The 22,219-nt window shown below is 40.1% G+C and overlaps 1 protein-coding gene across 1 annotated transcript in view; it reads left to right on the forward strand.

Annotated features, from left to right (window-relative positions):
• ARMH4 (armadillo like helical domain containing 4) overlaps nt 1–22,219 on the forward strand; it is a 110,582-nt gene that overhangs the window by 236 nt on the left and 88,127 nt on the right. The window contains exons 2-4 of the mRNA XM_029951562.1: nt 9,170–10,595; nt 14,321–14,575; nt 17,526–17,738. Of these exons, the coding sequence (XP_029807422.1) occupies nt 9,227–10,595; nt 14,321–14,575; nt 17,526–17,738 (1,837 nt within the window). The 5' untranslated portion in view covers nt 9,170–9,226. The remainder of the gene's footprint in view (nt 1–9,169; nt 10,596–14,320; nt 14,576–17,525; nt 17,739–22,219) is intronic.

The following is a 22,219-nucleotide window of genomic DNA, read 5'->3' on the forward strand; positions in this document are numbered from 1 at the left end:
GAGAAGTTCCTGAAGACTCCCCTCTGCTCCTTTCAGAGCATGGGTCGTTGTGGCCCCGATGCCAATCAGTGTCCAGCAGCCGAGGAGCGAATGGGGGCTGCGGTGGCCACTGAAATGTGTTCTGCTACTTTGCAGAAGACCAACAGTTGAGTGTTTAGTGCCGAAATGTCACGGAAGCTCCTTGCTCAGACCCTGACCGGTCCCCCAGGACACGGCAGGAGGATGCTGCTTGGAAAGGTCGCTTACTTGGAAAGAGGGCCTGTGGGATAGACCTGGAGGAGGTCAGGCGCCGCCTGAGACCACAGAATGGCTGGGAGGTTGCCTGGAGGTGCCTAGATACCGAATGTGCCTCCTCCTGGTCGGGCACAGAGACCGAACCGTATAGATTCCAAATATGTAAGCCCTGGCTGGTGAGCTGGCTGGAGGCGGGGTGAACAGAATACAGGACTCTGAAGAGTTTGGAGTTCTCAAAGATGAGACATCTTTGCCTTCCCGAGCCGAGCCCGAGGACCTGCCTGGCACCTAATTTCTGTGCAGAGGAGAGGAGAGAAGATGCTTTAAAGTGTCCGCATTCTTTCTCTGGAAGTTTTCGTTCGAAACTTAAGGGGGAGCAGGAGTGGTTTACAAAACCATCCATAGAGCTCTGAAGGACTTCTATAGGAAGCGGCATGGTCAGGATTTGCATGCCTCCCCTTCTTTTCTGTGTATTGCCTTGATCACACAGGATGCTGTTGAACTCTAAGGAGTATTGTTGAAGCCAAGGTTATTTAAAGTCATTGACTGATTTCTGCTCACTTGCCGGCAGAAACCCTTTGTAGCATCTTTTGAAAGAAACTTAAAACCGGGTTAGATTGCACAGTAGCACAGCACTGGTACTTTTACACACAGTAGAGATTTAAGAGTGATCTGACTTACACATATGTCTAAGGTAGAGCTGTTGTATTTGTCATAATAATGAACCAAGCACTTATGCAGCAGACTTGATACTGATTGTGTTTATTCACAAAACTCCCAAGACTCACCAGCTCTAAGGTAGCTACAGCAACAGAGCCAGTTAGGGACACGTGGATTTGTCTTTGTTTTCACAGGAGGCTTCTTATCATTATGTTCTGGTGTTTCCTGCTAGACCCTTTAATATCATAATTTGCTATTACAGAAATGGGTTAAGGCAAAGATAGAACCAGATGGGGAAGATAGGCTTACCTGTTATAGAAAATTTCCCCTCTTCAACTAAAGGTGTACTTACTCTTCATTTAGCACATGTTTGCCTGAAAAGTTGTGTATAGAATTGAGTTTTTTGTTTATTGAATTTTCTTTTCTTACATAAGGAAGCTGGGTTTAATCTCTGGAGAATGAAAACTCATTCTGTAATTAAGATGTGTGGTCAATCCTGTTTTTCCATGTTGTGTTTATAGGCGATCGCAAGAAAAGTATCTGAATCAAGTTTCAGCTAGAAATGTTAGATATTATGTTCATTCCATGAAATGTCTACCTGGGGATTACTTTCTCTTTAAATGCTAGCTAGTACTTAGAGATCTTGTCAAGCAAATGAGGTTTGTAAACCACAAAGAACAGAAATGAAATGTCAAATCGGATCATGGAAGAGAACTGTATGATGGATGGAGAAGAGCCTGTTGACCAAGATGAATTAGGATAGGATTCTGCAACCATCAGGCAATTCCCAGGTCACTTTGTCTACATGAGAAGCTGAAGGAAGAAGCTCCCTGGAAATATCTAGGGGGAAAAAAAGAGGTTATGGATGCTTCAAATTGTTCACATTTCGGTAGTTTGAGGGGACTGTATATCAATATCACACTAATCTGTCCTAAATTGAATGATACTTAAAAACTTTTTCTTCAAACTGTTTTCATGTCTATTATCATGTCGTGTCTCATGTCCCTTTGAAGAAAACAGAGCATTTTTACCTCCATCTTGCAACAAGGCAACTGAGTTTCAGTGGTTTGTTTAAAGTAGAGCTGGAGCTTGGAGTCAGTATTTAAATCTTCAGTTCAGCTTCTTTTCCCAGGGATAGGGTGATGTGCTAGGGGCAGTAAGCGCCGACATCTTCATTTGTCTGCGGTGCTAATCGTGGAGAGCAAAGCTCCTGGGCTCAGTAAGTACAACTTAGCGGTGGTCTGCAGGGACGGTAAAGCACTTTGCTGGTCGTTGCCGCGTAACCTTCCTGACCCCAGCTTACTCATCCTCTTCCCTGTCGGCGCTGACGCCGCTTTCCTCCTGGGGAAGCAGGCTTCCCTTTGTGGTTATCCTGTTCTCCCCTCCTTCCACTCTGACTGAACATGCTGCTGAAAAGATCCTCTGTCATTCCAGCTACTTAATGTATAGTGAAGGATGATGAGGTCCAGATGATCTTAAAGCCAATATATTAGGCCAATGACAGTTGTCAATAGCACAGTGAGTTAGAAATGGGGTGCTGTAATGCCATGTGCCACAGTTGGGTCAGTAGGGTCAGAGTCTTGATAAGCATGTCCTTAGACAAATAGCATTGGTGAATGACCCTTAAGAATTAGAGAGGTAAGACAATGACAAATTAATTGTTGAGGATCAGGGAGAGTACAAAATGGAATTAAGACCCAAACAAAGAAGAGAAAGAGCTTTCCTTTTCCCCTCATTTATCAAAGATAGATGGTTTTTTATTTTTATTTTTAATTTATTTTTTAAGTTTATTTACTTCTTTTCAGGGGGGGAGAGAGAGAGAGAGAAAGAGAGAGAGAGTGAGTGAGCATGCATGAGCATGTGGGGGAGGGGCAGAGAGAGGATCCCAAGCAGGCTCTGTGCTGTCAGCACAGGGCTGGATGTGGGCTCTATCTCACCAGCCAAGAGATCATGATCTTGAGCTGAAACCAAGAATCCAATGCTTAACTGACTGCACTACCCAGGCGCTCCATTAACAGGTTTTTTTACAAAATGAGATGATAATTGGGAAGCAAGTAGACCTGAAGCTCTGAGACTTGTCACATATAACTGCTGATCTATTTTTTTTTAATGAAATAAACTCTGAAAACCTAGAATATCACGGAAATGAGAATACAGGTAATTATTACTATTATTAAAATGATACATTGAATGAGTAGCCAAAATTGGCCAAGTATGAATAAAATACACAATTAGACATGGATAGACCATGAAATGTTATTGAAAATCTTGCAGTATAAAATGGAGACTGTGAGCATTCTTTTTCACATTCTTAAACAGTTATTTATATTCGCTTCATTGGAGCAAATATTTATCGAACATCTCCTCTCCGTGCCTACCATTATTAGTAACTATACGGCCAACAAAGGAAGCTAAAACACCCGTGTTTGCATGCAAAGGATAGAATCTCATTTGAGGTGGTAAGACTTATAGATGTGATGATTTGTGCCAGAGAAGTTGGAAGAAGGACAGGAAGAGATTGGGCCAGGCATTTTTGTGACAGCAGTTAGTAAACAGGATGTGGGCTGGGGACCAGGGTTTGGATACCTGAGTAGGGAAGGAGGGAGTGTTCCGGCCAGCGCAGTGTGGTGAGAAAAACTTAGGAACCTGAAATGAGGGTGGCACATAAAAGGGCAATGTACTCAGCCGGTGATGGCTTGTAGGGTTGTTAGCGGTGTGGGGTTGTCTTATAGATAGGGAGTTTGGCGGTTGTAAACTTGGTGACATTAAAGGATGTGTTTGGCAAAGGGGGAACGACAATTCACAAGTTCACAAACTGGCATACCCATGTAGGCAGGTTAATTGTCCTCTGTAAGCCTGCCGCTTTCTCAGCTAACAAAAAATGGAGATAATGATAGAGTCTATCTTATTAGGTTGCTGTTAGGTAATTACATAAAGCAATCACAACACCTGGCACATAGCATCTTCCAAATGGTGGCCATTTTTGATTGGTTATTGTCATTTTTCTTGTTAAGAATAAACCATCTGAATTGTTTAAAATGGATTGGAGACGAGAGAGTCTGAACAGGATCATCAATTGAAAGGTAATTAAAATAATAACAATCCAGTGAGGTGATGACAAGGACGATTCCAAGAGATATTATGGGGGAAGGATCCACAGAAGTTGTGAAATCTAGACTATAGAGAAGAGGTCAGGATGACACCAAAGTTTAGGTGAAGATGATGGTGCATTTGAGGTGGCATCCAAGTATCTTCTAGGAGACAGTGAAAATCTAAGCTTTCTTCCCCAAACCAGCCATTTATGGTATTTGTGTTTATCACAAGAAAGGGAAAATGTCAGGCAGATTGTCACTGGCTTTTTGGCATTCTCTATAGGCAATGCTCATGATCCGTATATATTATACATGGACTCCATTTCCCTTGAAAAAAGTAGCTTTGTCACTGATGAGAATGTTTTAACATGCTGGTTCCCTTTTGTGTCTACATTTTGCTAACACACTACAAAACAGCAGTCTGCATTTTAGTTGGAAAAAGCGTTGAACAAGTGTTTTTAAAAAAATCCTGGTTATTAAATCTCACAAATGGCCAAATCCGTATTTCCTTATGTTGTCTTTCATTTGCCTTTGTAACTTGAATGTGCCTAGACTTGACAAAGAAACAGATTCTGGACTGGATCTATTTAAAATAGTCGAAGACAGTGGTTGACAGAACAGTGTATCTGCCCACTGGTGGCAGAAATGCAGTAAATTGTTCAGCGGACCTGCCGAGCCATGAGGATACCTTGATAACAAATGATAGACGAAGTGTTACTGATTTGCTCTGAAAGGGATGCTTTTTAAGCTATTAGAAGCCAATATCCACTATCAGCAATTTGGTTAGAGTTTGTTTACCTGAATTAATTTGCACTGATGGATATATGGAGAGAAAACAGAGCTACCGTGGTGTGAAAGAAAAGTTAGAGAAATATTCTTTTGTATGTTAAATGCTCTTAGATTGAGTTCATTTAAGATAATTAAGACACAGAGTGCTAATTAGCAAGGAAATTTCCCCTCCCTCCACTTCCCCAGCAAAGTAGGCTATAGACATGCCTCTGTTTGTTCAGTCAGTGTTTACTGAGCAGTTCCTCTATGTCAGGCACTTTGCCAGGGAGGGGATAAGTGTAGAGGAGAAAAGGAAAAGGCCTACAGCCTTCAAAATATGATCACAGATGATTATTTAGTTTTGGAAATATTGCCACTGAGCTGACAATGGTCAGCCTTTTCTAATTTATTCTCTCACGTCCTGCAGCTCACAGTGGGGGACACCAAACTCATGGGAGTGGCTGTGTGGACTTGTACTGTGCGTTGAAAGATGGAGAAAAACCTAGAACTTGAAGGTCATTTACCAGTTTATCTGAGTTGCAGACATGTTCCCTGCTGTCTTTCTCATAGGCTGTCTTTTCTGCTTCTTTTAAAGTTCAGGCATCGCTTTGAATAGTGGGGAGAAGGAACATATGGCTGCAATACAGAGACATAGACTAGGATTGCAGTTCACCCCCATTGTTTTCTGTAGTTGGATTTAGAAAGCAGGTGGCTGACACTTAATTACAGAAGGAAAGTCTTTTAGAGCAATGGCAGAATTCCCTTCACACAAAAACTCTAAAGCTCAAGATCTAGCTGGAAATAAAACCTTGCAGGAAAATTCTATTTGGGAAAGGCAATTGAAGCTATATTGAAACATTATGGTTTGACTCCCCAGATCTGATTTGTTTATAAAATTCTTCTCTCAGTCTGCATGACTCTAGAACATATATATAAAATGTGAAACATCCATCCAGTCATTAGAGTGCCTTGCCTACTTCATGCCACAGTTGTTGGAACATGAAAACATTTGCATCTTAATTCTATGCCCTATACATAAAATATGAAAATGGATTCATGGAGGTAGAAGGGATTTATAAGATTAGTTTGTTTCACTCCTCATTTTGTCAAATGAAAAACTGAGGTCATTTGCACAATACCCCGTAGGAAGTTTTAGTAACAAGAAAGCTAGGATTCATGAATCGTTTTTCAGATTCCAGTCCATGTCCCTCTAAATCATTCATGATGGCCTGTTTTTTTTTTTTTTTTTTCTTTTTCAGGTTTTTTCCGGAAGCATGGGATCATGTAGACCAAGTTTTTAGGCTACACCCTACATTGTCTGGGATGTTTAGTAAGATTTCACTGAATGGGAAAAATATTTGTTCAGGAAAGGGCTGCTCTCTGAATAGATCAGAGGGTTCTGCAGCATTTACATAAGCTTCATAGCTCAAGTTGTACAAAGGTGTAGTTTCATCAACTGTGAACATTCTTGTTTTACAGCCCTTCTAGGTTTTTGTCTTAAGGGAGGCAGCAAGCTAGATACTATGAACACATCTGTTACCTGGCTCTGAAGTGGGATTCTTTATGGGTCGTCTAGAGTATGATGATAAATAATGTTCAGAATGTTGACATGTCTTGGCACATGCTATTCCCTCTTTTTCAAATACCGTTCCCATATTCTCTCCTGTTAAAGTGATGCTAGCTACCTGTGTGTAATTTAATATTTAAATAAAATTGTTACAGACTCTCATCCCTCATATGGGGGGCATCTTCTACCCTACTCACTATCTCTGCAGCTTTTTCAGGGGTTATGGTGACTTATATTTCTCCTAGTCACCTCTGGCTTCAGTTTCCTTCTGTTGCTAAGTTTATGATCCTTGATGTGTGTTGTTCCTTTTCTGCACATGGCACCTTCTCATTCCTATAGTCTCCCAACGTCCTGTGGATCTAAGATTTCTGTGTGACAAATTGTCCCTAACTTGGTGGCAATAAATGCTTATAATTTCATTCCACTTCTGTGCATTAGGAATTTGGGAGTAGCTTAGCTGGCTGGCCTCTTAAGCCATTATGTTCGAGATGCTGCAATTGTCTGAAGGGTTGTCTGGGCTGGAAGATCACTTCAAAGGTGATGTGTTAAGGCGGTGCTGCTGGTTTGGGAGGAAGCCTCAGCTCCGAATCTAGGGATTCCTCTTTCTTCATATAGAAGCACTCAGCCTTCCTTTTCCTCTTCTGATGTCTAGATCATGCTCTCAGGACTTGACCTTTTCTAGGTCTCAAAAAGACCTAGAGATGAAACAGGGAAACTTTGAGCTTCTTAAGGGGAGAAGGACCTACGAAAACTCAATTTTTATATTTTATGTGTGTACATCATGTGCCTAGCCCAAACAGTGTAATGATTAGATATGAAAGAAAGAAAACAATCTAATTTTTATAAAGATTACATATTTATTTTAGGATTTTCACACTTAGTTTTAATTTTCTAGAACATCTATAGCATCTGAGAGATTTCTGATGGTGGGAAAAGAAAGAGCCCAAACAATAAAGTAGATTAAAAAAAAACTAAAACTCACAAATTTGGGGGAGAAATTTGTAGTTTTGCTATAGTTTTAGTTTTAATGAGAGTGTGAGTTTTTTTTTAACGCAGTAAATCTTTTTTTAATAGTTTATTGTCAAATTGGTTTCCATATAACACCCAGTGCTCTTCCCCATAAGTGAAGTGCCCCCCACCATCACTACCACCTCTTTTCCCCCCACTCCCTTCCCCTTCAACCCTCAGTTCATTTTCAGTATTCAACAGTCTCTCAAGTTTTGCGTCCCTCTCTCTCCCCAACGCTGTTTCCCTCTTCCCCTGCCCCCGGTCCTCCATTAGGTCTCTCCTGTTCTCCTGTTAGACTTATGAGTGGAAACATATGGTATCTGTCCTTCTCCCCCTGACTTATTTCGCTTAGCATGACACCCTCGAGGTCCATCCACTTTGCTACAAATGGTCATATTTCATTCTTCCTCAAAAAATATGCAATAAATCTTAATCTAATGATAATGTGCATTCAGTAAAGATTGCTAATTTAAAATGTGTTTCATGGCGCCTGGGTGGCTTAGTCGGTTGAGTGTCCGGCTTCAGCTCAGGTCATGATCTCATGCTTAGTGGGTTCGAGCCCCGCATTGGGCTGTGTGCTGACAGCTAGCTCAGAGCCTGGAGCCTGCTTCAGAGTCTGTATCTCCCTCTCCCTCTGACCCTCCCCTGCTCCTGCGCGCTCTCTCTGTCTCTTAAAAATAAATAAAAAACATAAAAAATAGAGAATCAGAAAAAAAATGTGTACATTCTCTTAAAAAGTTTCTTTTTTCCTAAAAACACTAATTTACATGAACTCTTTTACCCTTTCTACTTCTTAAATTAAAACAAATTTTTTTAATGTTTATTTATTTTCCAGAGACAGCAAGAGACAGAGTGTGAGTAGGGGAGAGGCAGAGAGAGAGGGAGACAAAGAGTTCTAAGCAGGCACCAAACTGTGAGCTGTCAGCACAAAGTCTGATGTGGGGCTCAAACTCATGAACTGTGAGATCATGACCTGAGCCAAAGTCGGATGCTTAACTGACTGAGCCGCCTGGGTGTCCCTCTACTCCTTATATTTTGAAACATCAAGGGTATCCATCAAGGGTTTGGCTATAATTTTTATAATTGTTACAGACAAAACAAATCAGTTAAGTGTTTTAAAGAAAAATTTTAATTGAAAATCATTTATATATTTAAAAAACCTCTTTTTTTAAGTTTATTTACTTATTTTGAGAGAAGAAGAGGACAAGCTGGGGGGGGGGGACAGAGGATCTGAAGTGGGCTCTGTGCTGACAGCAGAGAGCCTGATGAGGGGTTTGAACCCACAAGCTATGGGATCATGACCTGAGCTGTAGTCAGACACTTAACTCACTGAGCCACCCAGGTACCCCTACTTAAAAAACTCTTGAATGTCACTGGTATTCAGTATTTTATGATGATGTCTTATAAATTTTAAACCATATTGAAAGGTTCTTTGAATATAATATAAGTAAATATAAGATTTGCTTTCTATATCTTGGACATATTGCCATTAAGGTAGTCATTTGCTTACATGATTGACAGGAATTTAGGGCAAATTTTTGCAAATGTGACTTCAAGGGTAATTTTTTTCAAATAGATCTTTAAGAAACAATGAACTTAGTCCTTGAACTATGTGTACCCTTTCTAGAGAGCTTCAAGTTAAATCAGCTGCAGAATTCAGCAGGGAAAGATGAACTGGGTTATCCATGTCTCAAAGGTACAAAGAAATAGAACAGCCATCTCTTCCATACCATCTCTGAGCACCAAGTCAAGGGGATTATTTTACTTATGATTTAACGTAAAGGGGCTTATTTATAAAATACATTTACATGACAGTTTGATATGCTTTATTTTTCTGCAGGACTCAATTACTGGAATTGTCAACTCTGCTGATTTATGTGCACATTTCTCTTCCACTATGAGCAGACCAATTGTATTGCACATTTGTCTGGCATTCTGTGGCCTTCTCCTTCTCAACTTTGCCACACAGTGCATGGCCTTCCCCAAAATGGGAAGAAGGGAGATAGCACATGACCATGCAGACACGGGGCAGCCAGAGAGGATGAACACAGCTGACCCAGAAAATGACTCTATTACTTCGAAGTGCACTCCCCAGCTGTTGGTATCTGAAGAGCCAATGATAGTGTTAGCGGAGCCATCAGCAATGTCATTAAATAAAGTATTTCCTATTAACAAAGACGCTCATCCAATAGGAGCTGGGCTCACACAGCCTAATAGCCCTGGCATTTACACTGAGACAGTGGTCCCTGTGGAGGAGGAAATATTTGCTTCCAGCCAGCCAGAGAGAGTGTTTCCTGAAAGCCCACTCTCCAAGGCCATGCTAACCAACCCTACTGCTGCAACCGCTCCTCTGAACATGGATGAGAAGGAGGAACCCTTCAGTAGTACCATCATTCAGCCCATTGTGGAAGGGACCACAGAAACAACACAGGGTTTTCTGAAGCGTGTGGAACATCAGTTGGCACCTGAAAGTCAGGGAAGCGTTAGTCTGGGACATGTGCCTTCCTCTGATGTGAATACTAAAGAAATGCTGACCACCAGTCCCAGGACTGAGAAGTTTGAAGCAGACCCAGAACACAGGGCAACTTTTTTTCCTGGTGCTGAGCCCACAGCAGGCATGGTGCCTGGAAGCCCCATGCCTGATCGGGAGAAGCCTTTGCAGATGACAGCTGATCATACCCAGACTACTGCCACCAAGCACTGGCTCACCACCTCTGAGTATACCCTGAGTGTTGAGCCAGAAACTAACAGGCTGCTGGGAGCCCCAGGAGTTACAGTGAGTGTCAGCACTGCCGGTCCAGCTGCCTCAGTCATAAGTGATGAGTGGGATGACACTAAATTAGCGAGTGTAAGCCAGATAACTATCCCAAAGCTTGGAGACAACATAGAGACACAGGTAGGAGTGGAAACGTCTCAGATAGTCCGAGTACCAGATAATGATGCAATGGAAGCTATGGAGGAGGGTGAACCTTTGACAGAGGTTGCAGAGGCAGCTCTGGTGCTGCCAGAAGGGGAAGTCCACATGGGGACAGCCCTGCTAATGGCACATGGGGAGGAGCCATTATCTACCCTCACCGATCAGAGTTCCTTTACTCCCACAAGTCTGATGGAAGATACAAAAGTCTCTGCTGTAAACCTCTTCCAAGATACTGCAGACTTCATCGAGTCCACTAAGGAAAACGATGCTATGTTCTTCATAGAGACCACTGTCTCCATCTCGGAATATGAATCTGAGGCGCATCAACTGTTGGGAAGTACCTCAAAAGGTAAAAGGCAGAAAGAAAGAAAAAATAAACTTTGTTTGATTTGAAAGGTTTTGATTTAATTTTATTATTTTTCAAAATTGATATAATTGATTCATAGCATTGTATTAGTTTAGGTCTTGCTTTATGTTTTTTTTTTAAAGTGAGAATTTAGAAGTTATCTAAGTTTTGATGAAAAGCAAAAGTAGGGGCACCTGGGTGGCTCAGTCGGTTAAGCCTCCTACTTTGGCTCAGGTCAGATCTCACGTTCGTGGGTTCAAGCCCCGCGTCAGGCTCTGTGCTGACAGCTAGCTCAGAGCCTGGAGCTTGCTTCCGGTTCTGTGTCTCCTTCTCTCTCTGCCCCTCCGCCTCTTGTGCTCTGTCTCTCTCTGTATCAAAGATAAATAAAACATTTAAAAAAATTAAAAAAAAAGAAAAGCAAAAGTAAACAAGTACAAAATGTACTTTATATAAAAATTACACCCAGATACAACCTCTGCATGTAGGCCATAGTATTCAACAGGAAACAATTTGTCCCCACCCCTATCATTTGGCAATTTTGGAGACATTTTTGGTTATCATAACAGACAGGTGACAGAGCATCTGGTGGGTCAAAGAGGCTGCTTAGAATCCTATAGCACATAGGCTAGCCCCCTAACCACAAAGATTGTTCTGAACCAGAGTGTCAGTAGTGCTGAGAAACCCTGAAATAGACTGTCAGTTTTCAAACATGTCATTATGAGAATGCATAACTATTCAGGAAAATGGTAAAGAATTAGCTATATGTATAAATGGTATAATAAATATATAGGATATATTATTTACATATTGGTGTAAAAAATACATCCCTGATATATCTTACCAGAAGCTTTCCATAATATTTATCTTATACATTAACCCTCTGAGTTCTTTGATTTTGTTTTCCCAAAAAGAAATTCATCTAGAAATAAGAAAAACCCCAATACTGATGAGTTCTCTCCTGCTGACTAGAGACTGCACTACTTCCTCTTGGCCTTTATATCTGTGAATGTTATGAACTGATGAGCCTAACATTTGTTGCTAATGGATAATGTTCTTCTTTTATTGTGTGTGGTTGGTCAGATCACAGTGTGAGGAAGGATAGACTTAGTGCACATCCACATGCTCATTCCAAATTATTTTGGAATATGTTCATCTTGTTACTTCAGCTAAGTAGCCCAGTTAATGGAAATTTCAAATTAGTAATATGTTTTATAAAGTGTTGAGATTGACCTAAAATGGTAAGAATGAATTTAACATGTCTGGTTCATTTTTTAAAGGCTGAAAGACAGCATACTGTAAGTTTTCATAGAAGCTTCCAGAAAATGTTTTGTAAGTTGGTTGTTAAATTCCCTTGAGAGAGTTGGGTCTCCATAAGCATGAAGATATTGGATGTGACTGAATAAGAAGTTTACTTCTGGGGCGCCTGGGTGACTCAGTTGGTTGGGTGTCTGACTTCAGCTCAGGTCATGATCTCACAGTTCATGGGTTCGAGCCCCACGTCGGGCTCTGTGCTGACAGCTAGCTCAGAGCCTGGAGTCTGCTTTGGATTCTGTGTCTCCCTCTCTCTCTGCCCCCTCCTGCTCATGCTCTGTCTCTCTCTCAAAAAGAAATATTAAAAAAAATTTTTTTTAAAGTTTACTTTGATTTTCCATGACAGTTTAAGATATTCCTGGGGAATAGTTCCAGATTGTTCATTGCATAACTGAATCTCTGATACTTCTGTGTTAGAAGTGCATAGCTTGTACTAATACAGACTAAAAAGTAAAATGAATTTGATGATTGATTATTATTTTGATTATTGAATATGCTCTTTGCTTAGCCATAATTGTCTCACTTAACTACAGTATCTTTTTTAAAAAGTTTATTTATTTTATTATAGTAATCTCTACACCCAATGTGGGATTTGAACCCACACATCTGCAGCCTGCTTCAGATTCTGTGTCTCCCTCTCTCTCTGACCCTCCCCTGCTCGCTCTCTCTCTCTCTCTCCCTCCCTCTCAAAAATAAATAAACATTAAAAAAAAAGAAAAAATACTCTAAACTGAATGGGGACCACTAGAGGAACTACTTAGACGGAAAAAAATGTCACACACATTATTTTAAAGCAAAAAAATTCTTTCCAAGGAAAAGTATTTTTAAGTACTAGGAAGTGCCATGATGTCATTAATAAAAACTTTGAGAAAACCTTTTCAGCTTTCCCTAGAATGTTATTTTTCATGGTATAACTTACAGGTCTTGCTAATATGCTCTGTATCTAGAATTAATATTTTGAAAAAAAGATATGATAGTGTCTTCTAAAAATTAAGTTTTAAGAGTAACTTAGTATTGGAAATTTCCAGTATTGCCCTTCCCTAAGAAGGGAGCAAATATTGACCCTCATAAATAGTCTTTTTTTTTTTTAATGTTTATTTTTTTGAGCAAGAGAGAGACAGACAGAGCGCGAGCAGGGGAGGGACAGAGAACAGGGAGACACAGAATCCAAAGCAGGCTCCAGGCTCTGAGCTGTCAGCACAGAGCCCAACATGGGTCCCAGACTCATGAGCCATGAGATCATGACCTGAGCCGAAGTCAACACTTAACCGACTGAGCTACCCAGGTGCCCCTCTTCATAAAGAGTCTTTATAATATACTTGAGGGGATTATAATATTGTAAAGAAAATGGACCTATAATGTTGAAAAGAAAATAGACCACAGGGGGTCTATTTCATTCTCTTTTATGACTTAAAAGCAAATGCAAATCTTCTACAGATTGTATTTCAAGTTATTCCTTGGCAATAACTTGCAGGGTTTCCTTCTTACTCAGGGCTCAGTAATATTCTATTGTAGGGGTGTGTGTATGTGTGTGTGTGTGTGTGTGTGTCACATCTCACAGGGGTTTAGAGCACTAACTATGTAGCTTCTCTCAACCTAAGTAGTTTGTAAAGTGGGGTAGTAATAGCTGATATATTGGGGTTTGTGCTAAGTTTGACACGTGTCTTCTAATTTAATCTTTGTAACAACTCTATGAGATAGATACTACTATTATTTCCAATTTCCAGCTGAGGAGACTCAAGGCCCAGAGATGCTAAGGAATTTGTTCAAGGTCACACAACTAGTAGGGGACGAGCCAGAATTCAGACCCAGGCAGTTTGGCTCTAAAGCCTGCATTCATAGCCGCTATGATGTATGGCTTCCACGGAATGATATTAGTACTTACCACTCCTGTGTGTATCTTGGAAGATAAAATAAGATAATGCTTACCATATACTTAACAGTGCATACATGTAGCATATAATAGAAACTCCATAAACGTTAGTTACTGTAATTATTATTCCTTTACTCAAAATGCTAACTTTCTTTTTCCCCTTCAGAAATGCAAATGCAAAAATTAATATATATAAATACTTCTGAGAATTTTTGAATATAACTTCGTTCTGTATAATTTGTTTCTTAACAGACTGGTTACGTTGATATTCATAAAAGAGCTCAGCTGTTGATCTTCCTATTCTGTTTTGTATTTTATTTTATGTTTTTTATGTTAACTTATTTATCTCTGTCTCAGATTGATTCATCACTCCTGAAACACAGAAAACATTTAGTTACTGGCATTTTGTATCTGAGTGATCCATTTGCTTTCCCATACCCTGAAATAACCATTTTCTTTATTTTTTCAGCTTATTAATTATAGAGTGACTTTTGAAGGTATAGGGAATTTGTCTATTTTAAAATGTCGTTTCCCCCCTTTTAAGACATCATCACTCAAGAGATGACAACAGTTGTTCAAGAAGCAGAAGCCACTTTATCATTGGTGACACAAGAGCAGCAGGTTTCTACCCTCGAGGTTCCCAGAGAAACTGGTAAGACTGAGGGAGGAAAAGAGCCCTCCTCCGCAGCATCTGGTGCTCCTGCCGTCACTCAGCTCTCCAGCAGATGGGAGCCTCTGGCCACTGCACTTTCAACTACAGCCCCGCCTCTGTCTTTTGAAGTTACTTCTGCTCTGGAAGGTTTGTAAGGGAGGGAATTGGATTCAGAATTTTGGGGCTGGATCTTTTCTGGGTTAATAAGGAATAGGATGCCTCCACTCACCTGGAGTGAACAGAAAATGCAAGTGAACACGCTGCTGTCTGGGCAGATGTGGCAAAGCCTAAAGCAAAGTCTCCTGATGGCTCATCACCGGGACCTGTGAAGGCGAGACTTCCTGAGACCCTCTCCTTGCTTGACAGCTCTGGCTGCTAGGGGGCCAAGGGGTGAAGTGAAAACAGCAAGGACCCAGGTTTGAATCCCAGCTTTGGCCCTCACTAGTATTGTGGCCTCACTCAGGTTTCTTAATGTCTCTAAGCCTGGTTTGTGCATCTCTAAATAATGCCTACCTATCTTTAAATTTTTTTTAATGTTTATTTATTTTTGAAAGAGGGACAGACAGAGCATGAGCAGGGGAGGGGCAGAGAGAGGGAGACACATAATCTGAAGCAGACTTCAGGCTGTCAGCACAGAGCCCTATGTGGGGCTCAAACTCATGAACTGTGAGATCATAACCTCAGCTGAAGTTGGACTCTTAACCAACTGAGCCACCCTGGTGCCCCTGTCTTCCTATCTTTTATTTTTATTGTATTTTATTTATTTTTAAAGCTTATTTTCCTATTTTGAGAAAGGGAGAGAGAGTGCATGTATGTGAGCGGGGGAGAGGCAGAGAGAGAGGGAGAGAGAGAAGGAGAGAGAGAATCCCAAGTAGGCTCCATGCTCAGCAGCGAGACCATGACCTGAGCCAAAATCAAGAGTTGGTCATTCGACCCAGGCACCCCATGCCTACCTATCTTATAGGTTATTTTAAGGATTTGAAATAATGTATACAAAGTGCTTGTTAAAGGAGGCCCTCAAATGCTCTGATGTCTTAAGGACAGCAAAGTTTTCAAATCTTGGTGATCATCAGAATTGCCTGGGACTTATAAAAAATATTATTATTTAATTATTTTTGGACCTCATGTCTGTTGGTCTAAGTAAATAGGCTTTATTTATTAACTAAGTTATTTTTTTGAATAATGTAATGAATATCTCCTAATCCTGCCTCTCCAAAAACCCGTAGGGCCTGGTCAGTAACCTCCATGTAATTCCACCTCAACTTCTCCCTCCTCTGACTGGTAACTGTCATCCTGAATCTTGTGTCCCCTGAAAAGGAACCTCCTTTTCGTTCATAAAATTATGCATTTAAAAATTTCACTAGTTTTTAAATTTATAAAAACAGTAGGTGCTGCAGGTAACCTTTTTGGGACTTACTTGTTTTACTTGATATTCTATGGCTAAGATTTCCTTAATGCAATTCTTTTTGTTTTGACTATGTATAATATTCCATTATGAAAATAGACCACAGTTTATGCATCTCATCTTTATCCAGTCTCTTCTAGCAATTTGCATTTGGGTCATTTCCTGGTTTGGCTGTTGTGAACACTGATTGCTGTCATATGCATATTCTGTTGCATATCTCCATTGTTATATGTGCAGGAGTTTCTCTTGGTTAGATACCAAGGAACTGAATCGCTGGGCTCTAGATATGAATGTTCAACTTTAGGAGCAATGCCTAACTGTTTTCCAAAGTGTTTGTACCAATGCATACTCTGAATAGCCATGTATGTAAGAGTCTGTGAATCCATATCCTGGAAGTTTAAAAAAAATAGTTTCTCGGTCTTCACTACCAAGGAGATTCTGATTCAGTAAGTTGGGATATGTGAAAAGCATGATAATCAATTTTTAAAAACTGACCTCAGAGATCCTGATGGTCTACCAGACATGCAAAATAATACTATTCAAGAGTTTTTTATATAGGGGAAAACTTGGAGCTAAACCTTGAGGATATTCTAGACACAGAAAGTCTTACTCTTTGACTTGATTTTTAAAAGTAGTTCTTGGCATATGTTTTAATAATTTTAAAACTTTTTTTAATGTTTTATTTATTTTTGATACGGAGAGAGACAGAGCATGAGAGGGGGAGGGGCAGAGAGAGAAGGAGACACAGAATCTGAAGCAGGCTCCAGGCTCCGAGCTGGCTGTCAGCACAGAGCCCGATGCGGGGCTCAAACCCACGAACGTGAGATCTGACCTGAGCCGAAGCCGGAGGCTCAACTGACTGAGCCACTCAGGCGCCCCTATTTTAATAATTTTAAAACATTTAATTAATGTTTATTTTTGAGGGAGGGAGTTTTTAGCATATATTTTAATAATTTTTAAAACATATTAATGTTTATTTATTTTTGAGAGAGAGAGAGTGTGAGGAAAGAAGGGACAAAGAGTGAAGAAGACAGAATCCCAAGCAAGTTCTGGGATGTCTGCACAGAGCCCCATGCAGGGCTCGAGCTCACTAACTGTGAGATTATGACCTCAGCCAAAACCAAGAGTTGGATGCTTAACTGACTGAACCACCCATGGACCCCTAATAATTTTTTGTTAAATTTTCTATCTTTGGTAGTACATTATCTAAAATCCTGAAAAATTCATAGTAGTCAATAGAATTTTTTTAATGTTTATTTATTTTTGAGAGAGAGAGAGAGCATGAGCACACACATGGAGGAGGGGCAGAGAGAGGGAGATACAGAATCTGAAGCAGGCCTGATGCAGGGCTTGGACCCACGAAATGTGAGATCATGACCTGAGCGGAAGTCAGCCGCTTAGCCGACTGAGCCACCCAGGCGCCCCCATAGTAGTCAACAGAATAAGTGAGGTATTAAAATTTAAAAAGAAAGTTCTGATTTGAGACAATACATTTTCCTGGCAGGTAAAGTGTTTGCCTTGCATAGCTGGATTGATGCAGCTATGGGAAGAGGGAACTTGTCTAAGTGCCAAACTTACTGTATATAAGATATTGGTTTCACCAATCATTTTTTGCTTCAAAAGAAAGAATACATGTATACATTGCCCCTAATGATCATCTTTGGGTAAGGTCCCCTCTCTTGTATTTGACAGATATAATGGACACCATCACAGAGCCAAATGAGGAATTGTTCACACCCGTTCTGGGCTCTCCAGTGACTCCCCCTGGAATATTGGAGGAAGCACCCAGCATTTTCCCAGCGCTTTCTGATTCCGAGGCATCCTCTGAGACAAGAACCATTGTTCCATCCAGTAGCCATGTTAATACAGCTGCCTCATTTGGCCTGGAACAGCTTGAATCTGAAGGTACCCATACCTTGAAAAGAATCTTTTCTGGGCCTGATCGAGTCACTGAGCAAATGTTGTCTTGAGAAAAGATTAAGGAGAATGTAGTCCATCTGCAGTGTAGATCAGGGGTCAGTCAACTATTGCTTGGCCAGTTCCGACCTGCCACCTGTTTTTGTATGACCTGCATGTTAAGAATGATCTTTACATTTTACATTTTTAAATGATTGAAAAAAAATTAAAAGAAGAATAACATTTTGTGACATGTGAAAGCTAAATCAAATTCAAATGTCAATGTTCCTAAATATGGGGACCAGCTATACTTGCTCACTTACATGTTGTCTGTGGCTACTTTTGTGCCAGGTTAGCAGGGTTGAGTAGTTGTGACACAGACTGAATGTCCACGTAGCATAAAACATTTATGATGTGGCCCATTACTGGAAACGCTTGCCGGCCCCTGGTCTAGATCAACCGTTCTTAACTGTGGATGAACATTAGGATCACTTGGGGGAGCTTTTAAAAAATCCTAATGCTTGATTCCTCCCAGTGATTCTGATTCAGTTGGTGTAGGATGTGATCTGGTTTCCACATTTTTAAAGAGTGCTTTAGATGATTTAAATCTGTAGGCTGGATTGAGGATACTGGTTTAAATGGAGAATTCAAGCTTCCCCACCAGATTTTCTTAGGTGGACGTTTTAATGTGGATTGTATTTTCACAGCACTGCTCTGGTTGTTGGTGCTGGGTTTTTCTTCTTTATGAACATCTCAGAGGTCATTTAGTTAATCAGCATTTTGGCAGGTGAACAGCTTTTGGTTGGATGTGCAGAATATCCAGAGGTTTGTAATGCTGAGTTTCTCACCTGGAAGACAGGTAAGCTTTTCGGCACTAAATTAGCCGTGGGTTTGATGCAGTAAAGACATAGGATGCGCTACTATCTAATATTTTGTCTGCTGTCTAGCAAGGAAGGCAGTTCATCCAGTTTTTCAGCAAACTCTCTCATGGACTTTCAGGGTAACACTGGCTGTTTTCTGGCAGAGAAACATGACTTTTTAGTAATGTAGAGAACTCCATAGTAGAATGCTGGTTTAAGAAATGGATCAAAGCAAGCTCAGAGGCTGATAGCTCTTGTACTCCACACTGAGATAAAAAGCGTATGACTTTGAGATTAATCTCATATTAGCGGTCTGCTCTCCTTGACGCCATCTGGAAAAACCAGGTTTCCCCAAATTAACCTGCGTTAGAGATGACAGCTTTACCAGGCAGGGCTCATTAAATCAGAGGAAAAAAATATATTTGTGAGTAATCCATACTTGTGAAACTGCAATAATTTTCTAAATTTAGTAGATGATGGCAGTTGCGTTGAAATATGTGAGAATTTTCTTGACTTGCCTGAGATGTCCTGGAGTTTTAGTGCTTTTCTTCTACACAGTTCAATTCCAGCTTCTTTTTGAGAATATATTTTGTCAGTTTTTTATCTAAACTACAATCCTCATCAAGGCTTATGAAAGACATTTTTAGTTTAAAAATATTCCTTCAGCTACATTGTTGGGCTTAAATAGGATTTTGAATGAGCACACCTTTTCTTCTAGATCCCAGGAAGTACACGATTTATGCTTAACTAGTATACATTAATAACATTACAATTAGGTTTTTTTTTAACGCTTTTTATTTATTTTTGAGAGACAGAGAGAGACAGCTGGAGCAGGGGAGGGTCAGAGAGAGAGGGAGACACAGAATCTGAAACAGGCTCCAGGCTCCGAGGTAGCTGTCAGCACAGAGCCCGAAGCGGGGCTTGAACCCATGAACCATGAGATCTGACCTGAGCCGAAGCCGGACGCTTAACCGACTGAGCCACCCAGGTGCCCCACATTATAATTAGTTTTATGTTGGTGCCTCTATTCTCTGGAAGCTGAAGTGACTACACTTATTTAAACAGATAAACTGTCTAGATTTCTGTATGTATTGGAGGCCTTCAGTTTCAATGGATGTTTTTCCACTGTGTCCTTGAGACTCTTGAATGAAGGGTTTTAATTCTATCATAGATTATACCCAGAGGGAGATAATTTATTCTTACCTAGAACAGTGGGTTGTGTGCTACATCAAATTACCTACCTTTCACGTTTTAATCTCTCTGATGTAACAAATGACATACAATTCCCCAGTTTAAAGATGTCTGTTTATTCAACTTTTTATATGTTAGTTTAGTATCTTCTTTCCCACTAGGGGACAGAAGCATTTCTCCAGAGAATGGAGTAATTTTTCTCAATGGGATATGGGCAAGACTTGACGTATAGATGCCAGACACCCGAGGAGCAAGAACCTTTGTGGAAATTTCTGAATGTTTATCCTTTAAGGGATAAATGGTGGCTCAAATGGACTTCAGATTGTATCTACTTGGCACCCTGTCTTCTCTGCCTCCTCCTTTGTATCTCTACAGCACAATCACGGACTGTCTTAGTTTTCTAGGGCTACCATAACAATACCACAAACTGGATGGCTTAAAGAAACAAAAATCTATTCTCCTGTAGTTTTGGAGCCTGGAACTCTGAAATCACGGTGTGGGCAGGGTCATGCTCCTTCCAGTGCCTCTAGATGGGTAATCAGCTCTTGCTTCTTCTAGTTTCTGATGAGGTGTTCCTTGGCTTATGGCAACATAATTGCAACGCTTGCCTCCATGTTCACCTGACTGTTATCCCTCAGTGTGACTCTGCCCACATTTCCCTCATCTTACAAGGACACCAGCCATTGGAATAGGACTTGCTCCAACAGCTTCATCTTATGTTGATTGTATCTGCCAATACCTTATTTTCAAATCAAGGTGACATTCACAAGTATGCTGAGTTATATAGATAGATAGATAGATGCAGTTCAGCACATGTCAGGAGTCTGTTTCTCAGAAGTTCACCAGCGGGCTCTGAAGCTCTGTGTCTGCAATACCCACTTGAGAGACGTGCATTGGGAGAGCAGGAGAAGTTGTGACGTGTTTTACATTTCTCAGTCTCTGAATAGACTGCCTCTTTAAGTGCATACCGCCTTGCGCCTATTTCAGTAGGTCTTTTACCTTGTCAGCAAAAATAGTTTGATTTTTGAAGGGATAATGGTTTATCTGTCACCTTGCCTGACACACTTTACTTCCTTTATTATTGTTATTTTATTTAGGGGATCAATCAGGATGATAAAAAATGCATTATCCTTATCTCAGACATAACTGCACTAGAGCTGCATTCATCATTTTTGAAATATAAACATGATAATTGTGTTCTAATTTCTTATTCAAAATAGCATAATGACAAGTTAGTTGCATATATATATACATATATATATAAAGCTACATAAGTTAATTTTTAGACATGATATCTGTAGAGGTTGATATCCTTTTGCTATTGAATATTAATGTCTTTCTCTGCTCCAAAATTGAAACTTAACAATTTCTGATTACTCATGAAAATTTCCTTAGAATCTTTAAATCTTTAGAATATTTCAGCCCTAATATCAAATGGACTAGGTCTTTCTATATTTCTTACCCACAGAAGCTCTGCTTTCTGTATTTTAGAAATCCAACTGAGGATATCTACTTACTCTGAATAAGTCAGACTTATTTTAGCTTTCTTGTATTCCCACAGAAAATGGAAATTTATCTGTGCTGTAAAATTGTAACAATAATTCTGTAGGGTGGAAGGTTATTGCTTTAACAATTCAATATTCAGCAAAAAATCAATTGCAGGTTTATTTGTACCAAGTACTAGGTTTCTAAGTACACGTAGGAGGTAAAAGTACAAAAACAAAGGTTTCTTAGATCTTGTGATTAGGTTTTAGTAATCCTTCCTCACCCTTCCCACCACGAGACGTCCTCCCTTAATGTTTGGAAGTGTGTATTTGAGCCTTCCAGCTTGTGGTAAATGGGAAACTGCTTGGTGCTCACCATGGTGCTGACCAGACAGACTTGGGAACATGATGAATTAGCTCAGATTCTCCCATGATGACGCTAGGTTAGCTTATTGCTTTTCTGCAAGAGAAGAAGAAATACCAGTGTCCCTGGGCTGGTGAAGGTGAATTCTTGATCTAACTGATTCTATTTAATGTCTTTCTGTAGGCATAATAGACTGAGTGTTGGGGCTATATAATTCAGTGCCATTAAACAGATCCCATTTCTTCATGTTTCCAAAGGCCCACTTATTATTGGCCTCATGGAACAAACTCACAGTAATTGACTTGGTGGAGAATTATATTTTTTGTAAAACTTATAGTGTATGTTATACATTTTTAATTTTTAGTATCAACAGGAAAGTCCTATTTAACCTTTTTTTAACATCTTGATTTTTTAAAAATAAGACCAAGTATATCATTTAACTTTAATTTTTAAAAAATCTTCTTGATGTTTTATTTATTTATTAAATGATTTTTATTTATTTTTGAGAGACCGAGAGAGACAGTGCGAGCAGGGGAGGGTCAGAGAGAGAGGGAGATACAGAATCTGAACCAGGCTCTAGGCTCCAAGCTG

The sequence above is a fragment of the Suricata suricatta genome, chromosome 9 (genome assembly GCF_006229205.1).
Source record: "Suricata suricatta isolate VVHF042 chromosome 9, meerkat_22Aug2017_6uvM2_HiC, whole genome shotgun sequence".
NCBI lineage: Eukaryota > Metazoa > Chordata > Mammalia > Carnivora > Herpestidae > Suricata > Suricata suricatta.